Genomic DNA, 25020 nt, shown 5'->3' with positions numbered 1-25020 from the left:
AAGTCATAGTAGCTGTAAAAAAAAAGTCATATAAAATCATAATATAGCATGTTGTAAAAGGTTTAAAAAAAGTCATATTATAGTACGCGTTAAAAAGTCATAGTATATTAAGTAAAATATATGTAGTAATACAATAGTATGTCATAAAAAGGCATAGTATAGTATGTCGTAAAAAATAAAAAAATAGTCATAGTATGTTGTAAAATAAGTTTAAAAAAGTCATACTATAGTATGTCATTAAAAGTCACAGTATAGTATGTTTAAAAAGTAATACTATATGTATCATAAAAATGGCATAAAAAGTCACAGTATATTATGTTTAAAAAAGTAATACTATATGTATCATAAAAATGGCATAAAAAGTCACAGTATAGTATGTTTAAAAAACTAATACTATATGTATCATAAAAATGGCATAAAAAAGTCATAGTATAGTATGTTTAAAAAAGTAATACTATATGTATCATAAAAATGGCATAAAAAAGTCACAGTATAGTATGTTTAAAAAACTAATACTATATGTATCATAAAAAAGTCATAGTATAGTATGTTTAAAAAACTAATACTATATGTATCATAAAAATGGCATAAAAAAGTCACAGTATAGTATGTTTAAAAAGTAATACTATATGTATCATAAAAATGGCATAAAAAAGTCATAGTATAGTATGTTGCAAAAACGTAAAAAGTCATAGTATAGCATGTCGTGAAAAATGTAAAAAAAAAATAAGTATACTATAAAATGATATAGTATAGTATGTCATAAAAAGTCATATTGTAGCATGTCATAAAAGAATTCATACTGTAGTACAGAATGCCAAAAAAGTCAAAGTCATGGTATAGTATTTAATAAAAAAGTAATAGTCATAGTATAAAATGTCATACAAAAGTCAAAGTAGCATCATTTCAATACTTTCACTTCGAATAGCTTCCATTTAATACAGTACTACTGCCTCATAGACATAAACAAGCATCTGTTGGGTTAGGAATGACAGATACTTGATACTAGTGGCACCTTGTGAGTGTCTCAGGAATTACATTCTGTCATCAATGCTCATAAAGTTAGCAATTTGGGTAGAGAGCTCGGCAGTTCAATGTGGAAGTGAAGTGAGATGGAAAAGATATTTTGTTTTTTGTGTGCAGTTTTTCTGTGGGGCCCTCACTCATGCTGGCCCCCTGCTGAAGAGTTTGTGTGTGTATTCACGATAGGGCTGCAATTAACGATTATTATCATGAGCAATAAATTAGTTGTTTGGTTTATAAAATATCAGAAAAAAAGTGAAAAAATGCCTAGAAACTAAAGTGACATTTTCAAATGTCTTATTTTGTTCAACGAACAGCACAAAAAGATATTCACTTGAAATTTGATTGTATTATTTACACTGAGCTACTTCTTCAGTCCTTTTAAAACCATGACCATAATTCAAGAGAATATGAATATTTCTTTATTAATTCAATACAATTTTACATTTTCTCTTTATATAGACTGTGTTGCAACAATAGTAGTGCTGTGATTTTATCTATTTCTTGTTAAAAACAAAACAGGAGTCACTAATGGCATGTTCCGCCAACCAATTTGCCATTTGTCCATGAAGACTAAATCTAAATGAATTATTTGTTAAAAAAGGCATAAAAAAGGTCCTAGCATTCCCAGTTCAGGGGAAAAGTTGGCAAATAAGTTCTTCAGCTATTTAGTGCAAAGGCCCAGCTGACATTTTGGACATAAACAAACACCCAACACTCAGACAATGCTGTGATATGAAAGGAAAATGATAAAAGTACTAATTTGAAATCAGTGAACTTTGGCTCTGTGAATTTGGAAGAAGATTAAATTCATGATCCTAAATCGTAAATCAAAAACATAATCACAAACGTATTAAATTAGATTTCTGGTATCTTTGTCATCCAACCTGTTTACCAATGATAAAGGTTTCTGCAGAGTTCATGTATGGCGGGGGGGAACAATCATACACATTTTTATTTTTGTTACTCTTCAGTGTCCAATCTGACTCATAGACACCCACAGGTCTTAACCACCATGTTACGGTGTTTTTTGAGGATGACGTTGTTGTTGTCGTCATAAAAGAGGACAGAGATGGGGCTCAGCTTGGTGGGGGCGCAACACGCCTTAGGAACGTCGTCAGGCTTCATGAGGTGGACCTGCAGCAGCAGAGAGCAATACAGTTACAATTCAGATATTTGACTAAAGACCTTATCCTACTCTGAGTGGTGGTGGAAGAAGTAGATAGATAGATAGATTTTTTTTTTATTGATCCCAAAAAAATGGGAAATAATGGTGTTGCAGCAGCAAAAATATCAGACACACAGCACACATACAGAGTATACATTAAATAATAGGAAACAATATACATTAAATAATAATTGAATACTACACGAGCAATATTTAAAATATATACAATTTGGAAATAAAATGTACAACTGATTCAACAGATATAGATAAAGTTAATGTACAAGTTGGGGAGTAAAAATGTACAACTGTTTCCCTAGTAAAGATAGGATGTAGATAAACCTATTGTGCAAGGTTGTGCAAGGTAAAGTACTCCTGTAGTAGTCCTGCATTCAAAATACTACTTAAGTGGGCGCCCGGATAGCTCAGTCGGTAGAGCAGGCGCCCATATATAAAGGTTTACTCCACGACGCAGCGGGCCAGGGTTTGACTCCGACCTGTGGCCCTTTGCTGCATGTCATTCCCCCCCCCTCTCTCTCCCCCTTCATGTCTTCAGCTGTTCTGTCAAAATAATAAAAGGATGAAAATGCCCCAAAAAATAATCTTAAAAAAAAAATACTACTTAAGTGAATGTACAGTATATATTATCAGCAAAATGTACTTTAAGTATTAAAAGTAAAAGTAAAAAAAGGCTGATGATGCTGATGATCATGTAGGACAGAGGTGTTAAGAAAAGGGGTACAGTAGTACAGTATATGTGTTAAGTATTTTGGTTTTCTTTCGAGAGGAAACTCTCCATGGGGGGATGAGTAAATGTCAGGATGAAGCAACAGGGTGTCAGGTGTGTTGTCACTGTACTGACCACTTGCTGGATGACGGCGTGGTTAGTGGCGTTCATGCAGGAGCCCAGAGGATAAAAACACTCTCCATCACAGTAGTAAGCTGAATATCCAGTGGGGGCCAAAACCCAGTCCTGAGCAGAACAGAAAACCATCAAAACCCTAATCTATTTTAGAAATATTACTGCCATATACGCAAGAAGTGAATGGAAATCTAGAATAATAAAACTGGATGAAAAGAGCTAAATTGACCTGAAGCTGAAACATAAATGAACAATCAAAGAAGCTGAATATAGAGCTGACCTTCCATCCCAGGTCACTGAAGCTGACGTAGAGTTCATGTTTTTTACAGGGCTGACCTCCGTTGTTTGCAGGACTCCGATCTGAACAGAGAAGAAAAAAACATTTAGCAAGATCAAGGTGAATAATTCACTTTCAGACTACAATTTCTATATTTGAATGTTTTCCAGATCAAGGTCACGAGCCACAATCCATATATATCATGTCTCACTGAGGTTGGGTTCCCTTGAATTACATTTCACTTAAATAATATCTGCCTACTAAGAAATCAATGTAATTTCTTCCTTTACAGTAAATTATTTCTTCATAGATTTTATGAGCTGAACTAATTCAATTCAATTTTATTTATAGTATCAAATCATAACATAATAAGAGTTATCTCGAGACACTTTACAGATAGTAGGTCTAGACCACACTCTATAATTTATAAAGTCCCAACAATTCTAGTAATTCCACCAAGAGCAAGCATATGATTCCCCTTAGGAACATTTTATATAAAGACAGACCACATCTTGAATCTTGAAAATGTCCCAGATAAATATCTTTTAATAATCCCCAAACATTGTAAGACACAAACAACTGGGGAGAGTGTATTGAAGCAACATTAAAGCATCAAATTCAGAGCTCTCATCCCGCTAACTGCGGGCGCCTGGACCCTTACTATGGATGCTGGGGACTGGGAGGTCGTATTTGGGTTTCTTCTTGCGGGGATGTGGCTTGACAGCTCGTGGCGGCCGACACGGGACCTGACTCTCCCTGAAGAAGGTCACCATGAAGGGCTGTTTGGAGCGGGGGCCCCTGCGTCCGACCAGCCCGATCCAGCCTGCTGACAGGGAGCGGTCTGGGAGAGGGAACAGAAACATGAATAGAGTTCTTGCAGCAGTTCAGCTACTTCAAAGAAACATATTTTTCAAATAATCTTGGTGTCAATCGCCCAGTTAGCACATCACACCAATTAAAAGAGGCTGGTGATGGTTCTGAAGTGCACACACCCTCTTCCGTCTCCACATAGAGACGTATGCCCAGGTTGCTGCGGGGGTGGAGGAGCCAGTGGTTGGAGGCCGAGGTGACGTCGAAGGCCAGCCAGCCCTCCTGTCCTGCAGGCACCGACTGCATGTCCAGCAGCACCAGCTCTGGCTCTCTGAGCGAAAAGACAGAACATATTGTCAGTTTGATCAAACAGCTAAAAGTGAAAAATCGTTCACTTTCACTCCTACTCAGAAATGTTTTAATAAAAGCAATACATTGTATTTTAATACTAAAAAAATGGTAAGCACACACTTAAGACACGTGTTGAAGTGATTGTACAAATTGGTCATGATGAATAATTTGATAGCGGATTTGAACATTTGACAGGATGTTACACTCCTTCTAGTCTATATCCTTCATGTTCCACTTCTGGGATTGCTCCGGTGCTGCAGAAAATTCCGCCGGACGCATGTATTTTCCGTTTCCTTCCGCATTCTTTGTGTTGGAATTTTAAATTTGGTGGATTTATGACGACTATATTGTTGACTGCTCCTCAGATCTCTGCAGGGTAAATCCAGACAGCTAGCTAGACTATCGGTTCAATCTGAGTTTTCGCTCGCACAACTATTTTGCAGCGGCTCTGTGCAGAGTTTAGCACCGCCCATGATGATTCTGATTCTGATGTTTTCCTGCCATCCCCAAATGCTGTGTGGAGTAGCCAGACCCTCCTTCAGCGCGCTTTGGAGGAGGGTCTGGCAAAGCGAGACTACACTCCTTCACGATCAAAGTTGTTTGCAAAGATGCAATTCTCTCAATCTCCACGGGCAATTTGTCTTTCTTCTTTCACCCTAAATGTATTGGGAGTTGTCAAAGGTCAGACCCAGGATCTTTTAGAGGATTCATTGTTTTCCTCAAGTATACTTTATTAGGATAAACATAAACATTCACAAACAGCTCGAACCCTCTTAGTCTGTTTGATGGTGTTTTTGCCACACCCAAACCCAAATACCAAAAACATTAAAATAACAAAGAAGAAACGGCAATGTTGCAATCTACAGCACTGTAACAAAGGTTGAATCTTCCATCTGGAAGAATAAAAAAATTTCTTGCTATCTGATCTTTTTCTTAGATAAGAAGAACATTTTCCTTACAAAGAAAAAGAAGAAGAAAAAAACAGCAAATAAAAACGGGGACAGAAAAATGTTTTGGTAACCTGTGTCTGGTCTCTCGCTGGATCTCGTAGACGGAGATGTGCAGTGTTCGGTTGGCCCTCTGGCCCATCGTCAGGGTCTTATAGATACGAAACTCTGCTGCCGTCACCGTCTCACCCTGAGGGAGGGGGGTCAGATCGAAACGAAACTCCTTCCAGTACGGACGAGGCTGCAAGAGGTCACGCTCCTGCTCCACTGCAGAGAGAGAGAGAGAGAGAGAGAGAGAGAGAGAGAGAGAAGATGCAAACAGTGCTTCAAGTGTTCACAAATAGCTGACAGAAAGCAAATATGGCGAACACTGGCATTTACATGAAGGCTAATTGATTGGTAGATGTTTGATAAAAAGTTCTATTGTCTTTCAAATTAACCCCTTACATACTCCAAAGATCAGCTGTGAAGTGCTGTGTAGTCGGAGAGTCTGATGAAATGTGTCAGATAGAGAGAGCCGTGAAATTCAGATGGGGAAAGTTTGAGCTCAAAGCAGATGTAAGATGAGAAAATGATGCAACTGTGATAATGGAGCAAGACAAGTAACAGTGTGAAGGTGTGGGGGAGATGAGATCACTGGGCGATGAGTCAGTGACACAAAGGGAGGAGGACAGTGGTGGAAGACGTATTCAGCAAAACTAGCAATACAACTAAAAATTCTACAATACAAGTCCTGCATTATACACTCCACTGCAGTAAAAGTAAGAATCATCAGATAAATGTACAAACTAAAATATCAAACGTAAAAGTAGTAGTCATAATGCAGAAATAAAGTGTTTTAATATATTAATGATGATTATAAGTGATGCTTAATGTTTAAGTAGAATTTTAGCTTTAACTGTTGTGTAGTTCAATCTGTATAAATACATCATGTACATATAAGCTTATTCTGTGAAGTAAATAGGTATGGTAGGTAGCTATCAGCTGTCAGAAACAGTGGTGGAGTAAGAAGTGCATTATTCCCCTCAAAATTTGTTGCTTTTACACTTTGTTTTTTGAACAAATTAACAAAAGCTACACACTGGAATTGTTTTTTCATTCTCACAGAAGAAAGAAGAAATATATACATATATATATATATATATAAAAGAAATATATATATACACATATATATTTCTTTTTTTCCCACTAAGTTTTACCCTGCGCCAGTTCTGAGATTTATTTACCCAAAGAAGATTTATGAGGCGTGTAAGCTCTTTTTCGCCAACATCCTGCATCACACTCCACTGAACAGGTTGAAGGTGTAGTGCCTTGCTTAAAGGCACCTCAACAGCTGCTGTTGACAGAGCGGAAAACATGTAATGTTCCACACTAACTCTGCCAAATCTTTGTAAAACGGACTGAAACTTTGTACCGATGTGGACTTCCTGTTAAATAACAATATGTAGATGAAGAGGTGAGCTGGCTACACCAAATCTAAACATGAAAACTAAACACCGGGGGAGTGTGCGTGTGTGTCCTTGTGGAACCCCGCAGGAACACAAAACAGATCTGGTCACTGGGGTTTTGGTGCACACACACACACACACACACACACACACACACACACACACACACACACACACACACACACACACACAGAACAGTAAATAGAGATACTAAAAGGAGGACACCCCTGATGATTTGGGCGTTCTCATATCAAGACGCACGCACACACACACACACACACACACACACACACACAAACACACACACACTAATTAGAGACACTTAGTGCCATGAACCACAGCAGCTGCTCAGCACACACACCACTAATTGCAGCCCTGCCTGGTATTTTTAGAGTCGCTCCCTCCACAGCAGTATTTTCATCCGTTTGCTTTTTTTTCTAGGTGTGTGTCAGTGGGGCCTTTAATTCTAACCAGCTGTGTCTTCCCATTACATATGCGTAGGAACACACACCCATGCCTGTTTGATTCAACTAACATGAACTACACACATTGATTAGATTAGAAACAACCTTAATATAGCATATCTGCAGAGGCTCAGGGGACAAATGCAAAAGCTTTAAGGAAAAATACTGTTGAGACCATACGAGCAGTGGTGGAATGTAACTATGTACATTTATTCAAGTACCGTACTTAAGTACAGTACAGTTTGAGGTACTTGTGTTTATGTATTTCCAGTTTATGCTACTTTATACTTCTACTCTATATTTGGGTTTATTTTTTTTTGTAATAAAGCTTTATTTGACAGCTTCAGTTACTTTGCATATTCCGATTATTATAACAAAATACATTTCAACTAACAAATTATGAAAATTTTGCTTCCTAGCAGTATTTAAAGTAATTAAAAGTAGCTCCACCTTTAACAGCTGCAACATTAAAGTGATGACCACATTAATGCATCAATAATTAAAACCCAGTTATATAATATATATAAATCTGAAATGGGCAATTCTGCATAATGAATACTTTTACTTGTGGTACTTAAAGTACAATTTGAAAAAAATAAATAAATACTGACTCTTTACTAAAGTAAGATTTTGAATGCAGGGCTTTTACTTAGGTAACAATATTTGTGTTTTTTTAAATGGTAGTATTGCTACTTTAATTATTTGTGTTGCATGCACGTTATATGCAAACACACAATGAGCCTGCAGTAAATAGAATCTACTAGATTTATTTCATGTCCTCTGGGTCTGTGTGATGTGTTCAGCTACGCTTCTGTGTAGAATCGATGAAAGGTTTTCACTACAAAATAAAAGCTTCACCATTTGAAAGGAAACTGCCGTGTGCTGTGGCCACTGTTGAAGGCATGAGTCACTTTTGAGTCACCTTTGTTTACAACATTGTGGCTGTTTGGAGGATGAAATGCTGTGTTTTTGCAGTGTTGACTGATTAATTTAAGGGTGTATTTTATTCTCCAAAACAGAAGAGAATTTCCAAACGTAAACCCTTCATTTGATGTGAGTTCATTAGAGACCCCGAGCACAGAGAGCAGATGATGTTTCCCACGGTAAACTGGGCGCAGATCATCATCCCATTCCAGAGGAGCTGGAGGAAGGAAGCCATTGAGAAGAGGATGTTTAATTTTTTATGCTTTGACAGATAGGCATCAGTCAGGCTACTGTGTGGGTTGGGAGGAAGCACAAACACTCACACAGGATTTGGGTGGCCATGTTTAACAGTATTATTTATATATTTTGACAAGCCAAAAATCATTTTCTTTATCAAAGTTGTTGATTGATTGTCGAACAAGCTATCCAAAACCCCAAAATATGAACTTTATTTTCATATACGACAACAAACGGAAATCCTCATATTTTAGAAGCTGCTACCAGATACTTCTTTCTTTTATTTTTGCTTGAAAATGTTTTAAACGACTAATCGGTCATTCAAATTGCTGGCAAATATTTTCCATTGAATTAATCAACTAATAGTTTTAGCTCTGTATAAAGTATCACCAATTATATCCAATTACGTATAGACCACATCACTCAAATTCACTGAATATAGACAATTTAAATATAGAGAATCAGTTACTCCCACCTTTTAAGCACTATTATGATGTGTTGAAATGTTTGAGACCATAATGTTGTAATATTTATGTTTTTTCCTTCCAGTCACGTTTCTGAGAGACCTTGTATCTTCTCAGTTGACTGGTGAACAGGCAGAAACCTCTCTAGGATAAAGATCTAAACCAGGGGTCTCCAACCTTTCTTCATCCGAGGGCTACTTTAAAATATCGAAAGTGGCCATGAGCTCCTTGCATCACATCGCTTAGATTTATTTACATAACAAACATAAGCTCAATGAAGCTACTGTTTGCTGAAAATGCAATACCCAAAGCTTATGAAAAATCACAACTTCACATCAAGGTTCATGACTATTTTACACTTCTTTAGCCCACATAGTTAGCTACATCACTGAAAATATCCCCATCAGAGTCCAAGAAAAAATGACCACTTTACACGTCAATGGCCCACAAAGTTATAGCTACCTCACTTTTAATATCGTGGTCATTTTGTGTCTCAGTGTGTCAACCTATTGGTGAGCTACTGGAAACCTGCTCGTGAGCTATTTTTTTCTTTGGAGACCCCGGATCTAAACTGTTCTGGTTATGTTAACTAGTTCGATTTTGTCATCAATCCCTACCAATCATCCTTCGAGAGATCTTCTCAGTGCGATTGTGCGCCGCTCAGCCCAGTTTGGCAGCAGCAGCAGCAGCAGAGTGAGGCTGGTAGATTTAGGAACGCTGGGGTTGAAATGGAAACCTACCAATATAGTTCAGCCATACTGCCATTGGTTTTAATCCTCTCTGTGGGGGTGAAATGTTTGAGGAAAATCTGCAGAGCGGAGAAACTAAAACGGTAGCACTGACATGTCACTGTCAGTGTCACCAAGTTCACACACGGTGTAATTTCGTCTGAGTTTTCATTTTGTAGCCAAACCACAAAGTCAAAAACTGCTCCGTCACTTAAAGCATAAAGAAATAGTTTCACATTTTGGGAAATGCACTTATTCGATTACTTGCCAAGAGTTTGATGAGAACATTGGAGCCACTCTCACGTCTGTCGGTTAAATATGGCCTAAAGTTGCTGCCTGTTAGCTTTAGAACAAAGAGTTTTAAGAGTGAAATAGCTAGCCTGGCTCTTTCCAAATGTAACAAAATATGCCAAGTACCAACACATTTGAAGCTTACTTTAACACGATAGCCTATATCTTCTTCGTTTTATGTGTGGTTTTACGTTGGGTTATGTAATGGAATATGTCTCTAGAGAAGTCACTGCATCCGACCATAAAATAGGTGTAAACATAACCCCCCTCTAGCACTAGCTACTACCTGTTATTTTTACACAGATTTTTGTACATATTAATGTTGTAGCCGCTGTTCTGTCTTATACGTGCTCCCTATCAACATGTGCTATTTAGCAGTTCTGCATGGGAGCATTATTTGATAGATTTAGTCTATCAAAATATTCTACCTCTGAATAAAGAAAAAAGATATCATAATAGAGTATCAAAATATTCTCCCCATTTTCTTATAGGCTAGTAAACATACCCGTTTGTAATTAAAAAAGAAAAACTAAAAAGAAAAAAAAGAAAAAGAAATAATAGGCCCACTGACGGAAATACACCAAAACACATAAGGTAGCATTTTTCGACAAAGCATCATAACTCGTCAGAACACGGTCGAGGTGGAGCTAATTTGACCTACCATACTCCATGTTACCAGTTGGTACAACAATAGGCTATATACAATATGATTTTTGGAAACTCATTATAGGTTTTGCATGTTACAAGTTCAACATAGCCTACAATTTTAAAAACTATAGGTTTTCTGTTTAAACTCTTAATCTGAAAAGTAACTAGTAACATAGTCTACAGCTGTCATGTAAAATGTAGTGGAGTAACCTACTGCTGCATCACTTCCTGTGTGCCCCTTTCCCCCCAGGGATGCTCTACCCAGCGGCGGGTGTAAAGTAACAGATTGCTCACCCAGGTTGACGAAGCTCATCACTGTGTCGGCCTCGCTGACCACCGTGCCCAGAGGTGGTGTGTGTGTGCTGAGGGTCGGCAGGACTGCATGGCTGACCTGAGCCAACCTTTCTGCCCCTGCAAACTTCCCCATCCCGGGTCCGTTTACAATGATCTCATTCCCTTCGTCCTCCCCATCAGCCGACATGGCGTGGTACAGGTCCAGCATGAAGAGGGGTGCGGAGGAGGGCGGTCGTAGCGGCGGGTGGGGTCTGGGTCGCCCCGGCAGACCCAAGATGGACAAGATCTCCTTCTGCATCTCTTTCTTCTCGCGGCCGCTGAGCCGCCTGAAGCTGGAATGGACCAGGCCCTCGGCCTGCTGGCTCCACAGGGAGAGACCGAGCAGGAGCAGCAGGAGCAGGGTCCTCGGGTGGAGGAGAGGCCGGTGGGGTCTGGAGGTGGATCTGCTCTGGAGGACGCTGCTGCTGCTGCTGCTGCTTTTTTTTTTGTGTTTTTTTTTTTTTTTTTTTTCCACAAAAAAAAAAAGTTGTTTTTTTTTTTTTTTTTTTTTTTTTTTTTTTTTTTTTTTTTTTTTTTTTTTCGGGGCAAATAATAATAAAAAAAAAGTAATCTCACAAATAATCAGCTGTTTTTCTTGACTTTATTCAGTTTATCTTCCCTTTCAGTGTGTCCAGACTGACAACAACAGTGATTCCTACTCGCTCCAGTTTGTCCTCCGGTTTCAGACAGATGCTGATCTATGCCTGATGTGTTTAGAGGCGAGCTGGCTCTGGACGGGACGTGTTTACCGTCTTAAACTGCCTCTGTTTATCTCTCCCTCCCCCTTTTTGCCTTCCTCTCTCCCTCTTCTACCTTCTCTAATCTTGAAGGAAAAAAAAAAAAAATCCTCACCCCTCTGATCCACTTCTCTCTCACCTCTCAGTCGTGCACCAGAAGAAACAGAGATAATGACAGTGAGGGCATAATTACAAGCTTTTTCCAATGTGTTTTGAATACAGACAAACTATGCCCCTGTGGAAGATTGGTCCTCGCTTTGAAGTAGTTAACTTGGAGGATGGAAGGCAATTTCAGTGATGAGCAGGTGCCCCAGAGATTGGAGTGAAATTTGAGAGCTGTACGTCACCAGGTTTGCTCCCAATCCTCCATGGCCACGCAAGGAATATAAAGTTCACACCTGCAGTGAGTCAACGTTCAACTAGATACCTCCTGAGAATCATCTGCTGTGGAGCAATCATTGCTGGAAGCTTTTATCCAGTCATCCTTGAGTACTTAATCATCCATCCATGACCGCTCCCCACCCACACACATCTCCGGGGCTCCAGATGTCTTTCTTAATCCAATTTATAAAAACGATAACTCTAGGAAGTTTGTTTCCTGATTGTAATCCTTTGTAGGCTTCTTCTAGCTCTTGTGCACCCTCTCAGTGCATGGTAGGCTACAGCAGAGCTGTGGAGCAGTGAGAGTGTATCCTGCACATGAAGCTCAGAGAGAGTGTTAACAGTTGTTCCTAACCAGGAGGGAGTTTCCCTCCCAGCCTCCGCCTCTCGCCTTCTTTTCAAGTCTTCAGACTTCTTTTCTCCTGCTTACATCCCATCATCACCCCTCCCAGTGGTCTCTTCGGGAGACCTCATCTCTCTCTCTCTCTCTCTCTCTCTCTCCTTCTTACCTATACCCGTCTATCTTTTCATCTTCTCATGACTGCTTCCTTTCATTTAGCTACTCAACGGTTGAGTCTCAGGCAGCGTGGTGGGACGTGCGCCAAGTGGCCCGATGCCCCGTTTAAATAGCAGCAGTGATCTACTTCCATAGCAAAACAGATTCAAAATGAATTATTAATTTATCCGTGTATGGCGCACCAAAACAAAAGGTAGTAACAAGTTTCCAGACAAGGTTTTTTTTTTTTTTTTTACAAAAAAAAGTTACTACCAATGAGCTGATGAAATACTTTAAAACTTAATTCATTTTACTTTTCACTTGCTCATTTTATTTTCAAACTCCTTATTTTTCTCCTTTATTTTTCGATGTAGCTAAGCACCCTGACAGGACCGTGTGGCCTCGCCAAAGCCAACTTTTTTCATAAAAATACACTATCCAGCGCACATGTTAATCATCTTTACTACTGTAGGATCACTGTATGAGTTATTGTAACAGTAGATAAGTTACATGTAACGCGCATTTTAGCTGGCAAGCTAACGCCAACTTAAAAGTAGTAGGCTATTTATTTTAAATCTACAAAATGTCAAAGTTGACATGAAGTCAAAACAGACATGAAGATTTGGATAAGTTCTAATACGCATCAACAACAAACAAAAACAAATCAGCATTTTAACTCCACAGATAGTTTGCCAAGAGCTTACATTATAAACACTTCGGGCATCTTTTGAATACTCTGAAGTGGCAGGTTTTGCGTTACACTGTTTAACACCATTTCCTGTTGAGCCGTTCATTCGTTTACCTAACTTGCCCTTCAGCAAACACACTCTGTGCATGTGTGTGTGTGCATGTGTGTGTTTGAAGCAAAAAGTCTTTGGAGGGAAGAAATGACTAAAATATAGTAGTGAGGTTCAGCCCTGTGCCAGGCCAGCCCGTGTTTGTGTACTCTTTTCTTCAAAGCGGCTTGGTACTTGTGGTCGTGAATTTGAAAGGCATGAATAACACTGACCGAACCAAACTGACCGCGGTTCATTTTGTCCTGGCCGAAAGGGCGAGTCCCGAATGCCAGGAATTAACGCTCTGCCCATTTTGTTTTTCTCCCCTCTGCACGTCTGCAACTTTAGGAGGTTTTGTCTGATAATGGTCAGGGTGAGTGAGAGAAAATGAAGAAGAAGAGGTGCTGCTTGGACATATATGGAGTGAGTTAATGAGTGACGAAGAGGGAATGAAGGGGAACCGAGTGCCCTTAAAACCATACGAACCCAAGTGAAAATGAAATATGACATTCCTGAGAGACAGAAGTGGTGGAACAAAGCGAGGGCTGTCATCAGAGAGGGAAGTCTGGGATGACAGATGGACTGCAGGGAGGACGGGCGTAGATGGATTGAGACTGGACAGAAAATGAAGAGTGTGTACACAGCTGCAGAGAGTAGATCATCTCCAGTGGAACCACCAAATAAACAGGACACAGTTATTTTCAGAGCTTGTGGGGAAATGGACATTAGTAATTTAAAATTATTTAAATTACTTTCAGCCACCGGCACTACCCCCCCCCCCGTATTTAAGTGAAGATCCAATGGGATGTCCTTATCTGCTACAGGATAATTACCTAGACATGTCCGGTCACTGCCTCGGAGTCGGTGGTCTGCTGTCGGGCATGAGTGACTGTAGGCTGTAAACAAAATGACATCCATAGCTCATAGCTCATTCCAATCAAATACAAAATAATAATTCAAATCATAGAAATGGGATTATGTATAAATATGTACATAAAAGATTATTACCAAGTCATGTCAGGCAGTGAAGCATGCACACATCTTACAATTAATGTATGTATACACTAATTGCAAAACACATATGCTAAAAACTATCACTCCAAGACAAAAAACGTGTTTCTAAACATAAAAAAACATGAATATAAAAAACCCTGAAAAACTACACACACTTAAAAATATTTACTAAAAATGTAAATACCAACACTAGCCTACTATATAAAAAGCCAAATTGTGCTGCAAATCACACTAAAATAATAAAAAATATTCATACAATGAAGAAATCCTAGACAAAAACAGTCAGTCCATATTCTCTAAGGATTACCTATGGATATCGATTAATCTGACAACTATTTTCTCAATTAATCGATTAATCATTTAGTTTATAAAATGTCACCAAATTGTGAAAATTACAAGTTCAAAGAGCTGGAGTTGATTAAAATTTGGAAAAAACGACAAATATTCAACTTATCATAGAGGATGAAGACAATCAACATGTTAACTTCTGAAGTTTTTGGTACTTTCAACTTAAATTATCAAAATAGTTGCCCATCTTCTGTCAATTGACCTATCTATTGACTAATCATTTCAGCTCTAATATTGCCCACATTTACATACAGCACACATATGTTCAGACACAAACACAGACGCTTTCTTATTTGCACAAATCCATAATAAAAAATTTAAAAAGAGACAGTTTTACTGCAAGCATATTTTTTAATACAAAAACAGAACAAGAAATTGTTTATAATTTTAGTTTTTTGTTTTACTTTTACACCATTGACTCCTCATCATCACACTGAGAGTAGCACAGCATCAAAAGGTGGAGGACTCGTCTCCTGCGCCCCGAATCCCCCTCCCCTCAGAGACAATAAATAAATAAAAATCACCTTAAGATGTTTTCTTTCTTACTGTAATTTCATTAGTTCTTCATAATTTCCATCTCTTACACTGAGATAACACAGAGACAACTCAGCACGTCAATGACAGACATTTGAAAAAAAGCCTAGAAGAGATTCTGGGGAGGGACAAGAGGGAGGAAACCTGCTCTCATTGGTCCGCTCTGCCCAGGTCTCTTGTCATTCATAATTGTAGTTCTCTCGCCACATGAAGGGCAAACCCCTTTGGTCATGGTCTGGGAATTGTAGTCATTAGCAAAAAAAAAAAAAAAAATGAACAAACAAGGCTGCCACTAGAATCAGAATCAGTGACCTAGTGAATAATGTAATGTTACAATGAAGTAGAAACACACACAAATAATGTCAAAGAGCGGAGCGGACATTTCCTTGGTACAAAAAAAACAACCAAACAGTTTCTTTAACCATAATACTAAATCACTTTCCCGCCAATAGTGATATGACATGAAACTGAAAAATAAATAGATTTTTCTTTCAAGCTAGATAACAATAGTACAACTGGATTATAAATTAACCAGAAAACAGAGAAGAAAACAAAGAAATGACATTCGCAAATTAAAATTTTTGCATACAGTGAATCAAGTCAATGACCTCTATCATTTCCTGTAACAATGACACACATTATACACACCACCTTGTGTGTGTGTGTGTGTGTGTGTGTGTGTGTGCTGCTGGGCTGCTAAGGGCAACGCAGCGTAGACATTAAGGTGGAACTGCAGAGAAAGAGACAATTAGTGCATGCTGGTTGTCGAACTCCGCGAACACGGTCATTAACATCAGGTTAGGTTACACGTTGTATATTGTCAGTAATGTGATGTTAGTTGAGTGTCACCATAAAAATAGTCCTTTCTATTGCCAGTTTGGGTTATTTGTGTGTTGGATTGTTACGCCGGCATGTGAAAAACCACACCGCCCTTTGCTGAAATGCACACACAAGACTGATCTTAACGTTCCAGCGGTCAGGAGGAGTCTGCTCTGCGGTGTTTGAGTGTGTGAGTGTTTGCCCTCAGCTGCAGCAGCAGCACCACCGCTACCGTCACCACCACCGACCCTCTGAGTCTGAGGTTAGCCGGTGTGTGTGTGTGCGTGCGTGTGTGTGTGTGTGTGTCGGACAGTGTGTGCCGCCTCCTGAGCTCTCCACACGTTGTGTCTGCTTGTGCAGATCTGCTGAGGTGACGGTTTTTCTCACCAGCCCGTCCGGAGGAAGGGACATGGCAGTCGTTGCATATTTTCTTTTTAAACTCATCGTTGAGGCATCTGGCCCACAAGCCAAAATAACGACCCACAATTCTTTTTCTTCCTGAATGTCATTTGGGCATTTTTGTTGGTTTTGTAGCCATGGTGGTGGTGTGTCCCACTCCCTACCCCGCCTCTGTGTGTATCTGTGTGTCAGTGTGGTATAAAGCAGTTTAAAGACTTTTCTCTGTTGTTCTGTCTGATCGGGACAGAAGTGTATAAGTAAGGCAGCATCACGTCAGGTCAGTTGGTGTTTGGTTCCACACGGGTGGGGAACTTTTGAAAGATAAAGCAGGAGACTGGAAGGCAAAATGGGGTCACTTCTTAAAGGGGAAAAGTCGGTCTCGACCCCACAGATGCTGGCCTGGAACCACCAGACCAGAACTCTAACTCCTCTTGTGCATGTTTTCAGTCCGTTTATGAGACCGGGGAAAGAGTGAGAAGGAGATTCACTCATCCTATCCATCTCTTTCTTTCCCTTGGGAAATGTCAGTCATAGTGCACAAACTCTACATAAGCCCTGTTAGATGGACGTTTAGATTAAAGAGCTGGTACACCCAAAATGCCCAATGATAGCAGTCCACCCTCTGTGAAACGGAGGAATATTGGTTCTGCTCCAGTTTCCCTGTGGCTGGTGTTATTTCTTCCCAGCCCCTGGGGTCTTTGGGCTGGGGGCCTTTTTGGAGATGGTGGGAATCTTGGAGGGTTTGGCCCCGGTACCGGGTCGGCGTGGGGTGTCCGAGGCGTCCGAGCAGACGGAACGGGCGTCCTGCAGCTCTGATGCGTCTGAGGCATCGCTGCCACGGCGACTGCTGGCTCTGCTGCCTGCCCGGCTGCCGGCTCGGCTGGTTGGCCCGCTGGCTGTCGATGTCCCTCGCTTCGGATCTAGCAGGAAGAGTTTAATAATAACTTCAATAAAAAGTGCGAAAAATGTGCAAAATATGTCTTGCTTTTGTCAAAAGCAAAGCATTTGTTTATAATGAATGACATGGTTTAAAGTTATTGCAACATCATTTTTATTGCAACCAACCACATATCTCAACATCCACTCGATAGATTGGCACACCATTTTGTACAGACTTGTTCTAGAGCTGTGCCAGAACGCCATGAGGTTCACAGTTTTGGCTATAAATGAAATGACTTGACCACTATGGGATCAAAAGCCGTGCAGTTTTGCAATAAGTTTGATGACCTTTCAATTTCCATCTACTACCATTCATCAGGTCTTTCATTTGTTTAATATATTGTTTTATGATCAAATAAGTTACCTGCAAAACTATCAGCCTCAACTGTTCTTTGGGTTTTATTGCTAATTAGTGAATGTTAACATGCTAACATGCTAACCTAACATGGTAAACATGATACCTGCTAAACATCAACATGTTAGCACTGTCTTTAGCATTTAGCTCAAAGCAACCTCTGTTCAAGTTCAAGTTTATTGTCATATGCTTATTAGTACAAAGTACCACAGCAATGAAATACAATGTGCCTTAGCACTCTCTCAGAGGCTGTGTCTAAGCACAGCAGCTAGTCTGATATTCAGTGAACATAAAATTAGTTTACAGCACAAATGTGACCGTCGTCTCACCAGTTCGTGATGGTTTGCTGGCGTGTGTCGCTCCTCCGTTCTCTCCGCTTAGCGAGCCTCGGCTCGAGTGGAACGTCGGCCTCTTTAGTTTGGACCCCGACGTCGCCCCCTGCAGGAGAACACGGGATACATCAGCTGAGCATTAACTGACTCTGGAGGTCACGTTACTGATGTGCATCACATTAGATACACACTAGTATCACAAACACAGCATCATCGTATTACTCCAAAACAAACAAACAGCACATCACATATACATGGACACAACAAAGGAAACCTATACACACAAAGGCATCCATGCAAGTTCTACAAATATCACTGGTGAAATGTGTTATTTTCATTTTCTATATAAAAGAGAGTAAAGCACTGATCTAGGGCTGAAACTAATGATTATTTTTTTTTATTATTGATTAATCTGCTGATTATTTTCTTGATTAATCATTCATTAAAACAGTTAAACCCAAACAGTGAAAACAGTTTAAACCCAAACATATTCAGTTTACTCGACAGAAAACAATGACCAGCAGCGAATCAAACATTTTCGGCAAATTATTTTTTGGTCAATCAACTAATAAATTCATCAGCTAATTGTCACAACTCTACATTAAACAGGTAATAAGAGTGGGTGATAAAATCTGAAAAAAAAAGATAATTCTGGACTGAATGTTATTTTTGCTTAAACTGCTTTTGAATACGCCGTTTATAAAAAAAAAAAAAAACTAAGACCTTGCATCTTCAAAATGTCATCTTTCAGGTTTTTGCTCGACCACATCAAGTTTATACTCAAAGGTCGGAACATTTTCACAACCCTTAGGAGATGATGTAATCTTTAACTCAAACATGGAAACCAATGAAACTGCAGGTTCAAAGTTTTCACGTTACGGCGGTGTGTGAGGGGACCCGGGAGTGTGCGTTAGTGCATTAGCGCGTTAAGTGGGGTGGGGTTGGGCGGGACAGGTAGGTGGGTGGTTTGGGTGGGTGGGGTGAGTGTGTTACCTCGTGCCCAGGAGTGGTGTGGCTTTGACCGAGATCTGGGCAGCAGTGGCACTTGGCTGGCGTTGGAGTTTTACTGTGTGCCAGCCAGGGCTTGGCATAGTCACGCGAGTGAGTATTGGAGGACTGAAGGGAGGAAGGGAAGGGAGAAAGGAAGGAGGAAGGATGGATGGAAGGAAGGAAGGATGGAGGAGAGCAAAGCAGCAAAAGAAAGAAGTAAATGAAGGCGGGAAGGAGTTGTGGAGGGAAGGGGAGCAGCGGTTGGATAGCGAGGAAGTGCAGCGCAGTGTATTTTTGTGTAAAGCAGATGATTTGATTTTCATTTTTTGTTTTTTTGTTTTTTTAAACAGAGAACCCAACAATGCAGGAAGGACATTTTTGAAGGCAGGTTAGAAGGAATGGCAGGAACGAAGGGAAAAGGCACAAAGATGAAAGACAAAACAAAGAAACAAGAACAAAAAACAAAAAAAAATTCACAGTTAAGGATGAGGTGATTTTTGAGAACAACAAGAGGATGACAACAACAACAACAACTGAACAATGTATAACATAAACCCATAAAAACACACATACAAAATGCATTCAGTCGGTCTCTCTCTCTCTCATACACAAATGTTAACAGTGCTGACACATCACATCACATGACGACAACAACACTAATGACTACATGTAGTCTGGTCGACTTCTAACAATGAGCTATGAGTGTTTCTATTTGACATTACAGCCTCAAACACACAACGGAAGATGAGTGTGACGGAGTGTGCGTGCGCCAAAGACAGAGAAGGTTGTTCCTCGTTCTCTTTATTTAGTTTAAAAGTCAGCATTTTTCACATATGCAATAGTGCTCCCCAAGAGATTGATGTGCATAATCTAGTGACTAAACGAGGAGTTTAAGAAATTATGTCTTTATGTCTTATTTTATTTTAATCTGCACAATCATGTTGTGTCTCATTGTTAAATAATGCTGTGCAAAGTGTCCTGTGGCATTTTCTTGACTTTGTTGAATTTGTCTTTAACCATGTTGTCTTCTGTGTTTTATCTCAGTGTGAACAAAAGTCCCCTGCAAGTTTTAAAAATCCAAATTTTACATTTTTCCTTTAAAATTATAGCTGGTATTAAATTCAAGATGAATTTTAAACCCAAGTTATTTATCCTTTATCTTATTAAAGGCAGTGAAGGTTGGTTGTGTTCTGTAAAAGTGACATGATTCATAACGTACTACTATTCCTGTTCTGTCATTAATGCAGTGTAATGACTGGACGTGAATGTATGTAGAAAATAATAAAAACCTAAAATTACTGGATTTCAGACACTGTTGTAGGTCGATAAAATGAGATCCCGCCTCAACTCTAAAAGGTGTTCTGACTGACGTCAGCTCTTACCCTGGATGATGCGGAGGCTGTCGGTGTGGCGGGGGTGGAGGGAGCAGAGGGGAGGGAGGCGCCGCTGTGGGAGGCCGAGGAGGAGGAGCGGGTGGGCGAGGCGTTGCGGGAGCCCGGTTTGGAACGTCGACCTCGGGTGCGGAAGGCGGCCAGACCCTGAGACGCGCCTTCAGGAAGGATGAACTTCTCCCTCAGCTCCAGGTTGGTGCGGCCACGAGCTGAAGAGAAAACAGAGAGAGAAAAGACAAATGAGTTGGTTCGTTTGTGTTGGCTCACATTCTTCCTCCAGCAGGGGGCGTCAGAGGCAGCGAGCAGAGTGAGGGAGAGAGTCCGTGCTTCCTTGGCTGCAGACATGAGTCCGTGCATGTTTCATATGAGAGTGCAGGTGAGCGGGGGGGCGGTGTTTGGAGGGGGTGCGGTTGAGGGGTTCAGGGAGTCTTAAGTGCACTTTGGTTGAGTTGTTTTTTAAGGGGAGAGGTGAGTGAGTGGGTTTGGTTTGAGTGCAAAAGGAGTAAATGAATCAATTCGATACGCAAAGAAAGTCAGCAAGTCATCCACGTTTGTGGACACGTTTTGGAGACACGCCGTCATCGCTGCAGACAAATTTATCAACCAACTCCAGTCCACAGCTCATTGTTCTCTTTTCACATATTTTCTCGTTCATCGCCAGAGAAAACATTTTCTGCACTACAGAGATTATTTTTTCAACAAGTGAGAATTAAAAAGCTGCTAACAGAGTGCTTACTGTATATTTAAACGGAATAGTTCAACATTTTGGAAAAATATGCTCATTTGTTTTCCTCCCGAGAAAAATAGTCCAGCACATATTCAATTGTACGTACACAATTGGTGTAAGGAGGGCATATGGAGGAATGTCTGGGTTTTTCTCCAGAAGTAAGAACACTTCATTCAAAATCTCTATGACACTGGTAACAATTGTATTAACTAAAAATCCTGCCTTTGAACAGAGCCTTTCTCAACAGTATGTCATGTGACTCGCCTTATTAAGATAAGAATGATAGATTTTTTTTTTTAAAGGTCCCATGACATGGTGCTCTTTGGATGCTTTTATATAGACCTTAGTTGTCCCCTAATACTGTATCTCAAATCTTTTTTATATATACCTTAGTGGTCCCCTAATACTGTATCTGAAGTCTCTTTTATATGTGCCTTAGTGGTCCCCTAATACTGTATCTGAAGTCTCTTTTATATGTGCCTTAGTGGTCACCTAATACTGTATCACCATATAAGGTGGAGGGTGGGGGTGTGGCCTTGACCAACTGCCACTTTGCTCGTTTTGAAAGCCATGATGTCTCTCTCTCATGGGTGGGCCAAATTCTCTGGGCGGGCAAAGCAGAGAAAGGGGAGGTAACCTTGCTCCTTATGACCTCATAAGGAGAAGATTCCAGATCTGTCCATCTGAGCTTTCATTTTCTCAAAGGCAGAGCAGGATACCCAGGGCTCGGTTTACACCTATCACCATTTCTAGCCACTGGGGGACCATAGGCAGGCTGGGGGAACGCATATTAATGTTAAAAAACCTCATAAAGTGACATTTTCATGCCATGGGACCTTTAAATAACGTAATATTGTATTTTTGATTTATTTAAGTTTTTTAGCAGCCATTAACAAACACCATTTCCCATAAGCCCTAGACCGTTGCGGCCTAAGCGTAATAGCTCAACAGACGAGGCCATAGGCGAGTCGAGGGACCTGGCTGTAATAACAGAATGCTGGAGAAGTTTTTAATCAGCAGAGATTGTTACAATGGCCTAAGTACCCGCGTTAGTAAATGAGTCACAGAAGCTAGTGGAACATAGGCTAGCCGAGACGGGAGGTCATGATGTTGACTCTCCCAAAAAGTCGAACCATTCCTTTAAGTGACGGCAAATGTCTCCAATTTTGTGAAAAATGCCGCACACACTTTCATTGCGTATTTGCTTAAAAACATCTGAGGTTGGCGGGAGCAAAAAGCACAGCCTCTCTTCTCTCGTTTTTCAACAAGCTCTCCCATTTGAATTCATTTTCACTTCTCGCTGCGAAGGAGCATCTCAGCTGCTGTGTATACACAGCATGTGTATAAATATACAGTATGTGGAGGTCATGCCTGGTTTATGCTAAGCAGGAGAGAGCCCAGAGATTCAGGATTTCCCCCTTCTTCAAATGACACTCAGCAGCATTCTCGTACAAAAAGTAGTGCAGCAGCCCCAGCAGACAACAACAAGCCTGGAGCAGCCAGCCACAAAGAGAAAGAGAGAGAGAGAGAGAGAGAGAGAGAGAGAGAGAGAGAGAGAGAGAGAAAAAGAGAAAGAGAGAGAAAAAGAGAAAGAGAGAGAGTTGAAAAAGGAACAAGAAATAAAGAGACAGAAAAGACAGATTCACAGTGGGTGGAAAAGAAACAAAATGAAAGTGAAAAATAGTGTAAAAAGAAGAGAAAGAGGGAGGAGAAGAAGGCTGCAGCTAGCCGTAGCAGCAGTGCAACTCTTAGCCTCACGGCCATCGTCCCTAGCAACCCAACAGCAAGGCCGGTCAATTAAAACGGGTGCACCCTGCAATTACGTCCCCCCTCAGCGCCAGCCAGCCAGGTGCACCCTGTAATTGTGTCTCCCACCAACCAGCCATCACATTTAAAGGAGCCGCGTTGGAAGCCAGCGTTATTAGAAACCCAGGCTGGCCACGCCCAGGTCTTAAGACACTCACTGTCTCTGTGAAGCATGTATAAGAATTTTTTTATGTTTTTACACTAACAGAAAAAAGAAGATACACGTAAGTAGCGTTCATTGTAACATGAAAACACGACTATTTAGTTCTCAAGCTTTATACGTTAGGTCTTCTTTTCTGCTGAGCATCTCCATCCATGTTTCTTTAGTTGTAAAATTCAACCATCTTTAATTAATAAATTCTACAAATCTTTTTTAGAAATAGAATAAAAATATATAGACCAGGGGTTGGCCAAATCCTGCTTTGTTGTGAGTGAGGAAAGCATGACACACATGTGGCACACAGACAAGACTGACATCAATGCCTAAACACACAGACCTGACCACAGTTAGAAATGGTACTGACACACGCACGCACGCACGCACGCACACACACACACACACACACACACACACACACACACACACACACACACACACACACACACACACACACACACACACACACACACACACACACACACACACACACACACACACACACACACACACACACACACACAGCTGTGGATAAAGATGGAGACTGACAGCTGGACGGACGGATGGATGGAGAGTGAAAGAGATGGAGTGACAGAGGAGCCGAGAGAGAGAGAGGAAGTGTAGATACCTCGGCAGCAGAAATAGCCAGGAGTGACGGCCACTAAGAGACACAAGAGACAATGTGAAATAACAGCAAGGTCATGGTGGAATGAAGAGAGTCTCACACACCTTAAGATATCACTTCTTGGAAACACACTCGTATACACACACACACACACACACACACACAGCTTTTGGAGTTGAGACTGTCAAAAATCACTCCATCGACACACGGATCATAAACACAAACAGCCAACCAGTGGGGGTCCGGACGAGTGTCAGTGACCCCTGAAAAGTGCTTTAAACAACCGGTCAGGATATCAGAGCTTGCATGAGCAAGCGGCCGGAGGGGAGGTCGGGAAAAGAAAAGCAGAACAGAACATTGGGAAATTTTTTTTCACATGTAGCAAGGTCACAGGCAACAAGGCAAAGGAACAAACCAAAGAAGAAGAAGAAGAGGAAGAAAGAATGAGAGGAATGGAAAAGAGAAGAGAGGAGTACAGGAAATAGAGGGAATTGAAATGGAATGGAAAGAGAAAAAGGAGGGGGGAGGAAGAGAGAGGGGGAGGAAGAGAACTGAGGACCATGCACCATGCAATACTACTGTTTTATTTGAAAGAGAATGAAATAAGTAAGACAGGACAGAGGCCGAGGAGGGAGAGAGAATCGGCCGTGCATATACAGATATCAAACATGTGATCTCATTGAGGACGGGCTCAGAGAGATTTCAGAAATAAGAGACGGAGAGAGAAACAAAGACACCAAATGTAGACGGCACTAGAAGAAAACACTGGAGAGAGAAAGTGAGAGGGGGCAGCGTTTCGCCGCATCACCTGCTGACAGACGACTTGACAAAAGTCAGTTTCGTCAGTGTGTTTTCCTTCCGCTGACTCCACTGATCTGTATGCTGTCACTCGCTTATGCTTGGTGGTGTAAATATGTCAAGAGCTCAGTGCAGGAGGCACCTTTAGAGGGGTGTTTGCTTTTGTAAAGAGTAAAGTGAGGGTGTGTTTGTGTCAGTGCTAGAGCCCGGACGATATTTTTTGATGTCTGGCACATATCCACCTTCCACAATGTACCCCATACATTTCGATTACAATTGCTTTCGGCATGCATACATTGGAAATATTTATCTGGCTTGGGCATTTTTAGGCCCATGGAGCTAAATCTAAAGTTAGTGACTCCCTGGCATATATATATATATATATATATATATATATATATATATATATATATATATATATATT

The 25020-nt window shown here is 40.5% G+C and overlaps 2 protein-coding genes across 2 annotated transcripts in view; both read right to left on the bottom strand.

The window, feature by feature from the left end:
* Positions 1–1422: 1422 nt before the first annotated feature.
* Positions 1423–11411, bottom strand: bmp8a (bone morphogenetic protein 8a; the record flags this gene model as incomplete). Its single annotated transcript, XM_039819504.1, has 7 exons — positions 1423–2160; positions 3051–3161; positions 3331–3410; positions 3989–4168; positions 4320–4468; positions 5510–5702; positions 10934–11411. Coding segments are annotated over 7 exons (1341 nt in total), but the record flags the coding sequence as incomplete, so codon positions are not given.
* A 3644-nt stretch (positions 11412–15055) lies between these two features.
* LOC120570886 (microtubule-actin cross-linking factor 1-like) overlaps positions 15056–25020 on the bottom strand; it is a 124751-nt gene continuing 114786 nt past the window's right edge. The window contains 4 exon segments of the mRNA XM_039819503.1: positions 15056–17396; positions 18100–18208; positions 19096–19218; positions 20475–20692. Coding sequence (XP_039675437.1) covers positions 17149–17396; positions 18100–18208; positions 19096–19218; positions 20475–20692 — 698 coding nt within the window. The 3' untranslated portion in view covers positions 15056–17148.

Source organism: Perca fluviatilis, chromosome 13 (genome assembly GCF_010015445.1).
Source record: "Perca fluviatilis chromosome 13, GENO_Pfluv_1.0, whole genome shotgun sequence".
Taxonomy (NCBI): Eukaryota; Metazoa; Chordata; class Actinopteri; order Perciformes; family Percidae; genus Perca; species Perca fluviatilis.
Note: the sequence above shows the minus strand (reverse complement) of the source record. Positions and strands in the feature narration are given on the sequence as shown.